Source organism: Saccostrea echinata, unplaced genomic scaffold (genome assembly GCF_033153115.1).
Source record: "Saccostrea echinata isolate AGI-Se365-2 ecotype Australia unplaced genomic scaffold, CSIRO_AGI_Sech_v1 ptg000029l, whole genome shotgun sequence".
NCBI lineage: Eukaryota > Metazoa > Mollusca > Bivalvia > Ostreida > Ostreidae > Saccostrea > Saccostrea echinata.
The window spans coordinates 35,509,352-35,522,165 of record NW_026889778.1 but is presented as its reverse complement, the minus strand read 5'-3'; the positions used below and the strand labels follow the sequence as shown (position 1 = coordinate 35,522,165).

The 12,814-nt window shown below is 32.4% G+C and overlaps 1 protein-coding gene across 1 annotated transcript; it reads right to left on the bottom strand.

Annotated features, from left to right (window-relative positions):
* Window positions 1-375: 375 nt before the first annotated feature.
* Window positions 376-3,266, bottom strand: LOC133194767 (metalloproteinase inhibitor 2-like). The gene is made up of 5 exons (XM_061330675.1): window positions 3,109-3,266; window positions 2,673-2,767; window positions 2,290-2,392; window positions 1,546-1,676; window positions 376-1,275 (listed from the first exon to the last, which is right to left on the bottom strand). Exons 1-5 carry the CDS (start codon window positions 3,230-3,232, stop codon window positions 892-894), a joined length of 837 nt encoding a protein of 278 aa, XP_061186659.1. The 5' UTR covers window positions 3,233-3,266; the 3' UTR covers window positions 376-891.
* Between the last annotated feature and the right edge of the window lie 9,548 nt (window positions 3,267-12,814).

Sequence of the window (12,814 nt, the reverse complement as noted above, 5' to 3'; positions counted from 1 at the left end):
CGTCTTAATCTGAAGAGCGATTCTAATCTAAATATTGGCATTTAACGCTACGTCCTTTTGAAAGAAATAACATCTCTGATAGTTATACAATAATCTGATTTAAAATGTAACTTGTAAATAAATTCTTGGAGTACAAGAAATTTCTTTAAATGCATGTCTTTACCATTGCTAACATGATGGTGATGTTTCCATTTTTTATTATCTTTCGTTATACAATTAGCAAATTATAAAGATTTAACACTTTTATTTAGTGAATTAGGAAACTATTTTTTGTGATCACAAGTATTCATACATGTTACATGTACCTGGTGGATTGAAACACTAGACTTCTAGAATAAATTCTGTACATGTCTTTGAAGGTAACAGAGAAGTCAATACAAAAAGAGTTCTTTATTTAAAAACGAAATGTTTATAAGTTACAGAAATCCATGCAATATCTTTGGTTACATTCTATACGTATATCACAATACTTGCATCAGACATTCTAGATTAGTACAGAAAACACAAGAAAATCTAAGCCACAAAGACAATTAAACAACGAACAGGCACTGTCAACAATTTGTCTAAAAGAAACTAATACCTTGCTTCGGGTTAACCTACTGATTACAGAATTTCTGAGAAAAAAATACGACCGAAAACAATGGAAAAGATGTTTCTTAATATAACTATTTGATTAAAATTTTTACTTTTAAATACATTTGATGTTTTGGTCCTTATCATATCTAGCGATATAGAAATGATATTGTAAGGCAAAAATCTACAAAAGTTTAGGCCTACTAACTTAGCATCAATTTTATCTAAAAGATGTTTAACATGTCCAAATTTTGATCATTTCAATACAATATCATTTTATATATTACTGAAAATTTTTACTTTCTAAAACGACAGCATCTAGAAGCCAACGACTTTTTGTCGAACATGGTCAATATTTTCATACACGTCCTTTGTGTAAGGCTCTATGACAATGTGTTTGTCTTCCGGTCCTTTAAAGTGCTCTGGTTCTGCTAGCGAATTAAAGAGTTTGTGTACCACATGTTCCCCGGAAGTGTATACATGTTCCGGAACTTCAGTGTCGACGGGTTCATAAACGACCTCCTTGTTGACTTCATGGTCAGGTTTCGGATCACATGTATTTGATTTCCAACCACACTGCAGGGCACCGTAGGTAGATTTTTGGACGCATGCGTTCTTTTTCAGGTAGCAGTTTCTGTTTGATTTAATAACACAGTTCTCTCCTGTTGGTGGATTACAATTTCCGTCCGTACAATCCAAAATCTGAACAAAGTAAACCCATTTCTTATACCCATCATACCATCAATTAAAGTGTTCAAAGTTTAATCAACTATAAAAATTAAGATTTCTTAGTATTTTTCATAAAAAATTCGGTATATTTTCTTGTCCTACAAGAAACAGGCCGGAAGATCATAAATGTATCTGACTTGTATTTGTTTGTTGTAACTTAGCCTAATTGAACAGTACCCCTAAAAATGATTATTTTTATAAATCTAAGAACTACAAAAATGGGTAAATCTTCCCACATCGTACCTTGCACTGGCAATTCTTTTTGTACAGGCCAGTCTTGAGAGCAAACTTTTGGAAGGATGTGACGGTACAGATCTTCTGGCTCCAAGAACAAGCGCTTGTTGTCAACTTTCCATCCGCACCAGATTTGTATCCTGCGATGATAAAATTATAAATACATTTGTATTTGGATTTAACACTTATATTTTTCTTTTTGTGTAGAAAAAAAATCAAATTATAATGTATAATATATCCTCCATGTTTTTAAACGGGTACCCAATGCATCGTAGGATCCAGATGGAAAAGAGGTAAAGTGAGGGGGTAGGAGGAATCCTGGTTGATTTCTATCATATAATAAACTAGCAATAACATTACTTTTAGTCAACCATCCTAGAAGACTTCTGTAATTAAATGAAAGCCGTCTTCGCTATCAGAAAATAAGTGGGGGGGGGGGGGGTCCAAACCCTAACGTACACAAAATTAAAATTTTCCGCCCCATATCAAGTTGCCCCCTTTTCTTTGAGTGGAAATATAATTATTTTTTAATTTTTTTTTTTCAGAATAAAAAAGAGTTGGTAGTATTTTTTCTTTACGGAAAATGCACTTCAAAACACACACAACATATATATACCCCCTTAAATCCAAATGACAAAGAAATAAAATGAAAATCATGAAATCGTCCCTCAAATATTTTATTCCTAACTTGTATCATAATGCTTTTAATAATGATATTTTGAAATGAAATATATATAAGAACCAATTGTCTACCACTTATAATGTATGTGGCCTTCCTTCTGAAATATACACCACAGGGTTCATGTGACGAGCTTGTGTAAATCTTTTCTTTTCCTTGAATAGGATCAAAGGTGTTCTGCAATATTAAAGAAAGATTAAAGACTTTGGTTCAAAAAATAAGTTTGTAAAATGAAATTAAAATAAAATTGGAAAATTAAATCAAGAAGTTAGAATTTAAAAAAAAGAAATAATTTTTAAAAAAAAAAATGTTAAAATAAACTTGAAACAATAAGGAGTTAAAATTAAAATAAGAAATAAAAATATTAAAAGAGAATTATGGCACTAAAATCCTCCCATATATTGTTCCTAATATTATTTCTGCACATTTTATCAGGTAGAATTAAAGTTAGTTTAACCTTGTAATCTTTTAAGACTTTGACTTTATAAACACGACGTCCAGAACCAGGTCCACCAGATACCTTCTTTCTGCTTAATATCTTTGCTTTGATAACTAAAAAAATCAAAAATAAAATCATATACAAGGAGAAGAGAGAAGGCCATGCAATTTATATTAAAATACATGTATATTTTATCTTTGACCGCGTGAAATCTTTATAATATATACAAGTTTCTTCGATTCAAACGTCCACCACAGTGTTGTATGTCCATTCTTTATTGCACATTTTGATTAGTGACATCTATTTTAAAAAAAAAAAAAATCAATCAGCAATGCGCCGCGTAGATCCGATGACTGAATGGTTTTACGATACCCAAGAATTTTGTTTTAGCTCGGTCTAAATCAAAAGGAAACTTTTTCAACTTCAAAAGAAATATTTAATAGAATTGACTTACCGAAAGTTTTGTCATCACAAAATGCCTCTTGTGGATGCTGTGGCCTGCACTTGCACTCCTTTATGGCCTCAGAATAATGGAAAAATGCCAGGACTAGCAAACAACAGATGCTTAGAAGCCTCATTTTCGTGTACGGTATATCAAAATCTTCTTGCTGTTGAATTGTACGTTTTACACAACTTGGTAAAGCTCTCACTTTTATATATTTTCCAAACAAGTTGGTTTTTGTTCGGAGAAATTTAATTGTAAAATTATTCCTCATGTGATCTACAAACAAACAACCAAGGAACAAGCAATATTCTTTAACAATGCTTTATAGGGTTTCAGACTTATGGTTTACCACACTGAGCAGCATCTTTGCGAAGGTACAAAGCAATAATTCCATGTCTCGTGATTGCATGGACGTACAAATAAACTGATTATGACATGTGCATGTTTTAGCCAATAAGAATTTCATAGATAAGATTATGATAGCATCTTTGCTAAGGTACATGGCAATAATTTTGGGTCTCATGATTGCATGAACGTACAAATATACTGCATCAGACATTTGAATGTTTTAAACAATTGGAGTTTCATGGATATCATTATAATACAATTTTAGAACTTGACAAAAAAAAAAAAAAAAAAAAAAAAAAAAAAAAAAAAAAAAAACAATTGTCGGATGTATCAAATGTCATAGTCATTCTATTTAATTTAATTTAAAATGTATGCTTTTGAGTTTGATCAAATATAATGTTGTTTGAACGTCTTTCATCATATTTTCTTTCACTCTATATTGCAGACTATATTAGTTCATCATAATTAACGAAATATCCGTTATATTTTACTTTTATACCTTTCAATACGCGTACAGCGTGGATAAAAAATAACAAGACTCCTCTTTTCTCCCTTTGTATTAAAGTATTCCCCTTCTCTTTTTTTCTATACATGTGCGTATCAAGCTTCATATATAACAAAAGTTACTAGTTCTTATTCTTAGGTTTAGATAAAAGTACAATTCGTCAGAATTACAATTAACTGCTAATGCAAGAAATATTGACAAAAAAATTAATTAGATGGTGTTGTTAGCGCTGTGGTTGATTAAATTCATTTATACGTACTTGTATGTACTTTAATGAAATTGTTGACCTTGGAATGTTTCTTGCGCCTCGAATTAAAAAGCTATTAAACTTTGTAACGTCAGGAAATCCTCCTTTTGTTTTAAAAGTACAATAAGTGATTGTCTTTGGACTCTGATCTGAAACTAACGGTAAATATACGACACATAAATGTAAGTACAGCAGTAAATTCATCTCAACCACGAAAGTCTCACACTCTGACATTCATTTAATGTACCTTTATCAACTTGAAGCCTCGCGTATTCACTAATTTGATGACAATTATACTTCTTTTACATGTTTATCGAATACCTTAATTAATTGGAACTACTTTTGTATAAAACTCTTGAATATGTACAGGAGCATTTCATATACCGAACAGTTTTCTTATTTATTTAACACAACACGTTTGTTATGCATTCAGAATTTCAAAAGAATTGACCTATTGGGAGAGAACAATTTCCCGGAAAAGTCACATTCAAAAATCAATGTTCATTAGTTATGTGTATGTCTAAATTTTTCAAATTTGCAAAATGAACCTTAATTTATTATTTGCAACTTCAACATTTACCTCCAAAGTTGTCTAAAAACAGCTTTTTCTCTGTTAAAGCATCGGCTTTTGCATGAATTTTGGCCTAGAAGTCCTTCAGGACAGGTCTGCCCCTAAATAAAATTTATGATATTTTGATACCTTGTGTTCTAAGGAATAATTTAAGATAGGATTTTTTTCTCTGCCCTAGGGTAACAATTCACAAAAAACCTATATAAAAAAGAAAGAAAGGAAAACTGTTTTTGAAAACCTGGTTAATATTTAAATACCATCTATTTTCATAGCCAGAATAGCTCAAAAGGTATAATAGCTGACTATCAACGCCGCGGGTACTTTTTTTTAGAGTCGTGTTTCGAATCCATTTGGTGTCACACTTTTATAGTTTTAAATTCAAATTCTTTTCGAAGAATATTTCAATTTTTTAATAGGAGAATGTGTATGTCCTTCTATAATCTATCTTCAATGTTCATTCTTGATATATATATATATATATATATATATATATATATATATATATATATATATATATATATATATATATATATATATATATATATATACGAGGGTTGTCCGTAAAGTTCGTGGACAACATTTATAATTACTGACAAACATTGATAAAATACATGAAATTATTATTTTCATGAAATTCATGTTTCAGTTTATTAATATGCAAGTTTTAATTACAAACAAAGCGCAAATAGTTATATTTTATCAGATACAAAAAAGATACACACTCATACCCGGAGCACTAAAACAAAAATCCTTGGCGTTACTCGACGTGAAAAGCTAAATACATTTAACTTTTCTTAACGTAGTCACCGTTTAACTCAACACATTTCTTATGTCGCTTCAACCAGTTATCAAAAATGTGCACAAACTGTTCTGGTTTCATACGTGAAATAATATTCAACACTTCCTGTCTCAGATCCTGCAAATCATCAAACCTCTGTCCGCGTAAAACGACTGTATGTACGGAAACACGGCAAAGTCACGTTACGAACTTTCATTTTTTACAGCACTACAATCTCGGAAAGATGGTCTTCCTTCACGCATGTAATCTAGTAAACTGTCTCTTCCGTCCGAATATTTTCTGTGCCACTTAAACACTAAAGAATAGATTACTTTACCATGATTTCCCGACTGTTTAAGGAATTTATGGGTCTCTGTTGGTGTTTTTCCGATGTCTACACAAAATTATATCACTACTCTCTGCTCCACCTTTTCCGAAAACGTCCCTTTTTCGAACAGTGACGATCCTGTCTTAATAAACTCTGACCTCGATTTCTCTGCCACTTCGAAACTTTGAACTTTCAAATGTTACAGGTTTGACGTATAACTTTTATCAACCTTATAATGTAAAAGCCATCCTTTCCGCGGAATTTTACAAAATAAAAATGAAATGTATAAAGTGATAAATAACTTTTTAATTAAAACTTTGTTGTGCCCCGGGTCACCATCCCAAGTCTAATAATGGAGTCATAATTGTAATTATACACTTAAAATTGAATAAAATTTTTCATTTTGTAATTCACATATAGTAAAGGATTATAAATATGCTAAAAATAAATATCTATGACGCAACTTTTATTTAAATTTTAGCTTGTCCACGAACTTTACGGACAACCCTCGTATATATATGTATATATAAAGCACATTTTACAACAACTCTTAAACTAACATAGCTGCCCTAAGTGAAGAAATATCAATATACAAAGCACAAAGAAATTCACTTTTTATAAGGATACCCACTTCCGCCCCAGCCCGGGGTTGAACTCTCGACCTACGGAATCTGTCTCCTAGCAGGACAGGAACAGCGCGCTAGACCGCTCGGCTATCTAGGCAAGTCAAAAAACTTGCTTTCGATGCCGATGGAATTCTCGCGGCGCTGCCCTACACTACACGGTCATTGAGAATGGAAGTGAGATACAGTTATTTGGACATTAGTTTTATTAGAGGATCGTTACCAATACACGTTGTAATGAAATTTTAATTTTTATTTATAAACCACATTTTACATCAACTCTTAAACTAAATAACTGCCCTAAGTGAAGAAATATTAATATAGAAAGCACAAAGAAATTCACTTTTTATAAGGATACCCACTTCCGCCCCAGCCCGGGACTGAACTCTCGACCTACGGAATCTGTCTCCTAGCAGGACAGGAACAGCGCGCTAGACCGCTGTGTGTGTGTGTGTGTGTGTATGTATATATATATATATATATATATATATATATATATATATATATATATATATATATATATATATATATATATATATATATATATATGTATATATATATATAAACCACTAAAGAGAAAGCAAATTGTTAATTCCATGTAACTAAACACAGTCAATTACATGTAAACCTCAATATAACATACTTTCTTCGAGGACAAGAATTATTATCAGTCGCAGGAGCGGTCAAACTATTTGTGATTATGTTAGAATGTGCACATGGGGAAATGAGACGTAATTTTTTCATTGCTTCGATAGAATAATTCCTTATTGATAACGTACATAAAAGTTATGAATAAAAAAAATTAAAAATTTGCTGAATACTAAGTCTGAATGGTTGCTATAACTTTTGAAATTGTGTTTAATTTCTCATGAGTTATTTATTAATTGATAATTTTATAAAAATTTGTTACATGAATTGCTCCCCGAAATGGGCGTGCATAAGATATAAAAACAATAAAGTATTAAGTTTCCGGATATGAATTACAGTGCCTAAAATAATTTATAAATTGTAATAGTTTTTAAGAAGACGTGAACTTTATTTTGAATACATTAAAGTTGCAAATAACACAGTGAATTTTTTTTTTCTCCAAAGCACTTTTATTGTGATACATAGCATTATCACGTGACAAAGATCCTGGGTATCAGCAAGTGAAGTTATTACGTCTTTTTTTGTCAGCATTCATACATACATAATTTCAGATATTGCTTTTATTCCGTTTGTACTACTAGTACTGGGTTATTGCGCTGGAAAGTTTATGTAATACATGTACATGTATTATATGAGAGAAATATATTTACAATTACGTACAATTACTTTTGTAGTCAAAATGATAGCCTACATGCAGTGTACATGTATCAGTAACTGCATTCCCTTGGATCTCATTTATACAATTTCTTTACAATAATGGCTTGTTTTTATTATATCCACGAAAATAAGTTGTAAAAAAAAAACACACATCAAGAAAAAAATGAAGAATATAGTACATAAATTACCATTACGTACAGTGAAAAATAAAGGAACAAGAGTCCCATGGACCACATCGCTTACCTGAGCACCGTGGCTAGGAAAAAAGCCAAAATCAGTTCAGTATTGAAAAGCTTAAATGGATAAGTAGCCTAGACGTACCCCTAAAAAGGGGGGAGTATGATTTGAACAAAATTAAATCTACACTAAATAAGGATGATTTCATATTTCTTTGACTAACTGTGTTTTTTTTTCTACAAGTTTGAACTCTCATTGTGGCCCCACCTTACTCCCGGGGCTCATAATTTGAACAAATTTGAATCTAAACTATCCGAGGAAGCTTCCATATAAATATGACCAATCATGGCTTTGCTGTTCATGAGAAATAGATTTTCAAAGATTTTTCCTATATATTCCTGTTTAAAGCTTTGATAGTTTATTTTGGCCCCACCCTACCTCGGGGGTCATGATTTGAACAAACTTGAATCTACACCACCTGAGGATGCTTTCACATAAATATGACCAATCAGACTTTGCTGTTCTTGAGAAGAAAACTTTTAAAGATTTTTTCTATAAATTAATTCCTATGTAAAAATTTGATCGCCCATTGTTGCCCCACCCTATCCCCGGGGGTCATGATATGAACAAACTTGAATCTACACTACCTGACAATAATTCCACATAAGTTTCATCTTTTCTGGCCCATTGGTTCTTGAAAAGAAGATTTTTGAAAGATGCAATTAATTTTTCACTATTTTGTAATTATCTCTCCTTTGAAGAGGGCATGACCTTCATTTGAACAAACTTGAATCTCTTTCACCCATGGATACTCTGTGCCAAGTTTGGTTGAAATTGGCCCAGTGGTTCTTAAGATGAAGATGAAGTTGTGGAAAGTTAACGACGACAACGACAACGACAGACAACGGAAAATTTCAATCAGAAAAGCTCACTTGAGCCTTCGGCTCAGGTGAGCTAAAAAGTCAAAATAATATTTTGAGATAACAGACTCAAACTGCGTCGACAATATCATGCGTCATAGTTGTTGTCTATGAAGAGGTTCCTCGATCCTTTCTCTATATACTGAAATAAAATGTTCATGTATAAAGTGTCCTTCTTGATATACATATGCATGTACATGTACTTTATTTTAGCAAATAAATTATACAACATGTTATCTTGACCGGAAGAGAAATCGACAAGCTTTGTGTGAAGACTAAAATCAGTCCAGGCCATAAAGGTCGGCGCTTAATTTATAACGAAATGTTCCTTTTCAGTTTCATCATTGATATAAGTCATGGAAAAGACTTTGAAAATTCAGCATTGATGTTGAAAATATTTTAGAAAAAAAAAGTTTTAGCTCATTTAAAAAATGGTTTAATCTCAGTTTTTAAGAAACTGTTCAAGATATTTTTTTCAAAGCTTACGTGCTGATATATATTCATGAGAGTGATAAACTGCATTAACATTTTTGAAGCCGTGTTTGTTGATACATAGATGGGAGAGCTATTCAACTTCATCAACAATTTAAGCCTTCACCTTTCTTTTCATCTTGACCTCACCTCTCTCAAATTTGTTTTTAGCTCAGTTTCAAAGAAAATACCGGTATTCAAGATATTTTTTTAATCAAAGTATATATGCTGATAATATTGATGAGTGCTATTCAACTACATCAACATTTTGTGACCTAGTCCTTTCCTTTTAACCTGAACTCACTTTTCAAAAAAATGTATTTAGCTCAGTTTGAAAAAAATCAACTTTTAAATTTCTTTGACCTTGACTTTTCCTTTGACCTTTTCCTCACTTTTCTTAAAATTCTTTTTAGCTCAGTTTCAAAGAAACTATGCAAGATATTCAAACCTCGTATACTGATACTTATTTGTGAGAGTTACTAGCTTCATTCATATCTTTTGACTTTGACCTGCTTTTCTCAAATTTGTGTTTAGCACAGTTTAAAAGAAACTTCTCAAAATATTTTTTATGAAACTTTATATACTGATATATATTGGTGAAAACTATTCAACTTTATCAACATATTTTGATTTTGACCTTTCCTTTGACCTTGATCTCACTTTCCTTAAATTTTTGTGTAGCTCAGTATAAACACACTATTCAAGATATTATCATCAAACTATACACACTGGTACATATTTGTGAGAACTATTCAACTTCATCAACATATTTTGATTTTGACCTTTCCTTTTGTTAATTATTAGGCATAAAACTCAGCTTTAAAGAAACTTTTCAAGATATTTCCATCAAACTTCATACACTTACACACATTTTCATGCAGTACTAATGACCCCTAGGCTGGGCATTCATGTCCTAGGGACATATTTCTAGTTAAGGATGGTTTTCGTGTAGGCCTATGTAAAATTTGATTCTCTACTGTGACCCAGGTCTACCCCCAGGGACCATAATTTGAATAGACTTCCATCTGCAGTACCTGAGGATGCTTGCAAGCTAAAATTATACTGATCACAGTCTAGTTGTTAATCAGAAGATTTTCAAAGATTTCTCTTATATATTCCCATGATAAATGTAGGTCCCCTATTGAGACCACATCCTACCCCTGCATGACTTGAACGAATCTAAATATACATTAGGCGAAGATGCTTGAATATCAATATAACTAATCAATGTCTACTTGTTATTGAGAAGACTATTTTTAAACATCTGTTATTTTATATCCCAATGTAGGATAGGATCTCCTATTATGCTCCCACCCTGCCCAAAAGGGGCATAATGTGAACAAATTTGAATCTGCACTACCTGAGGATGCTTGCATATTAATATGACCAATCATGGCTTTGCTGTTCTTAAGAAGAAGATTTTGAAAGAATTTTCCTTTATTTCTTTTGTAACATTTTGATGCCTCACGTGGCAAAACCCTACCTATACGTGGGCAATGATTTGAACAACCCTCAATCTACACTAAATCAGAAAGCTTTCACATTTGTTTCATCTTTTTTGACCCAGTGGTTTTTGAAAAGATTTTTAAAGACATCCATCCATATCATGCCTTTTTACCTCACCTGAGCCGAAGGCTAAAGTGAGATTTTCTGATCAAAATTTGTCCGTTGTCATCGTTGTAAACTTTTCACATTTTCATCTTCCCATCACTGGACCAATTTCAACCAAACTTGGCACAGAGTATCCTTAGGTGAAAGGAATTTATGATTGGCCACACCCTTTTCCAAGGGGAGATAAATAAAATACAGTGAAAATTAGGTGTGGTCATTTTCAGTCTTTTCAAGAACCACTGGGCAAAAAATGATGTAACATAATTAAAAACTTCTTGATACAGTGTAGATTCAAATTTGTTAACGTTTAAATCATGACCCCCGGGGGTAGGGTGGGAGCATTGTGGGCGATCAAAGTGGTAATATAGGAAAAGTCTTTAATTGAAATATCTTCTCGATCAAGAACAGCAACGTCCTGATCAGTAATATTCATATGGAAGCATCCCCAGGTAGCTTAGACTGAATTTTGTTCAAATCATGACCCCAGGGATAGGTACACAATGTCTCAAAGCCCAAAGGCAGTGTTGATTCAATTTTTTTTTTCAATTCATGACCCCCAGAGTAGGGAGGGTCATTGGCGACCAAAGTTTTACATAGGCATACATAGGAAAAATTGACTAATTGATTTGCAAACAGTTTGAAATTAATACAGTTTTATTTTTTTTTAAATATTTAAATAGTGTATAAAAATGCAAGTAAGTCAAGTCTGAGGTGAATGCGTTAAACTTAATGAATAAATTCTCCTAAATAGCCACAACAACCAAAATAATGTTTTCATTTTCCACACAAGTTTTCCGAGCAAACTATTTAAAACAGGCTTCGGTTTTTTAATCTCATCTAATAAATCCCACATATCTTCATCTAGCTGAATATTTCTCTGGGTCTGTCATGCGTAATTTTTTTTCTATCGAATGAAAGGTGAGGGCAATTGTTGAATCCACATTCTTCAAAAGTTATGTCCCTCGGCTGCCATCTTTGCGGAAAACCCAAAAGACACCACTTAGTAGCCTTTGTAGTTTTCTGGTTTGTAACTCTGACGTTTGACTGGAAAAAATCTTTGCAATGAAAAAGGCGAAGATAACGAACAGTGATCGATCTCAAAAACCCATAAACACTACAAATTTGTAAGCAGGGCATAAAACACGGACCCCTGGAAATTCCAGAGGTGGGATCAGGGCCTAGGAAGAGTAAGCATCCCCTTTCACATATGATTAACGGCGGATGTGATCGGTCGACAGGGGATGCTGATCAGGAAGATGGAATAATTCGAAATGCCAAAAAAATTGTATATTGATTGCCCAAGGATGGGGCTACCCATACACTGAATAAAAAAAAAATAAGCAAAGTGGATTTATCAAAGCACACCAAATTGTTTATGAGAATAAAGTGGACACACACTGAGCAAAGTGTAGACTGGACTATTGCAACGCATAGCAATCAAGCTAAATAAAAATCCGATTAAACATTACGAAAGAGCAGAACAAGTAAATGGAGGAGTAAGCATCATATGAAGTCCCGTACACTTGAACATTGTACTGAAAATAGATTCCACATTTTGACTTTTAACGAGGATGTTCATTCCTTTGTACCATCAACTTATTTGTCAGTAGCCTTAATCGATTTAGAAATTGATCGTAGATCATAAAGTCTGATTTCAGATGAAAATTTGTGCATAGATGTATACTCAGTACACTGTATTCGTAGTATCTTACTGAAGAACAGTGTTTTGTCAGTGTCTCTTCAAGTCAATGAATTATTTGAATTCAATAGAAAATACTGTTACATCTTACAGATATATCTCCAACTCATTTAAGATAAGACATACTTTTCA

Coding starts and splice junctions, on each gene's coding strand:
- LOC133194767 (XM_061330675.1), bottom strand. CDS start 3,232: ATGAGGCTTCTAAGCATCTGTTGTTTGCTAGTCCTGGCATTTTTCCAT. Junction 2,768..3,108: donor TTGTGATGACAAAACTTTCG/GTAAGTCAATTC, acceptor TGATTTTTTTAG/TTATCAAAGCAAAGATATTA. Junction 2,393..2,672: donor AAGTCTTAAAAGATTACAAG/GTTAAACTAACT, acceptor TTAATATTGCAG/AACACCTTTGATCCTATTCA.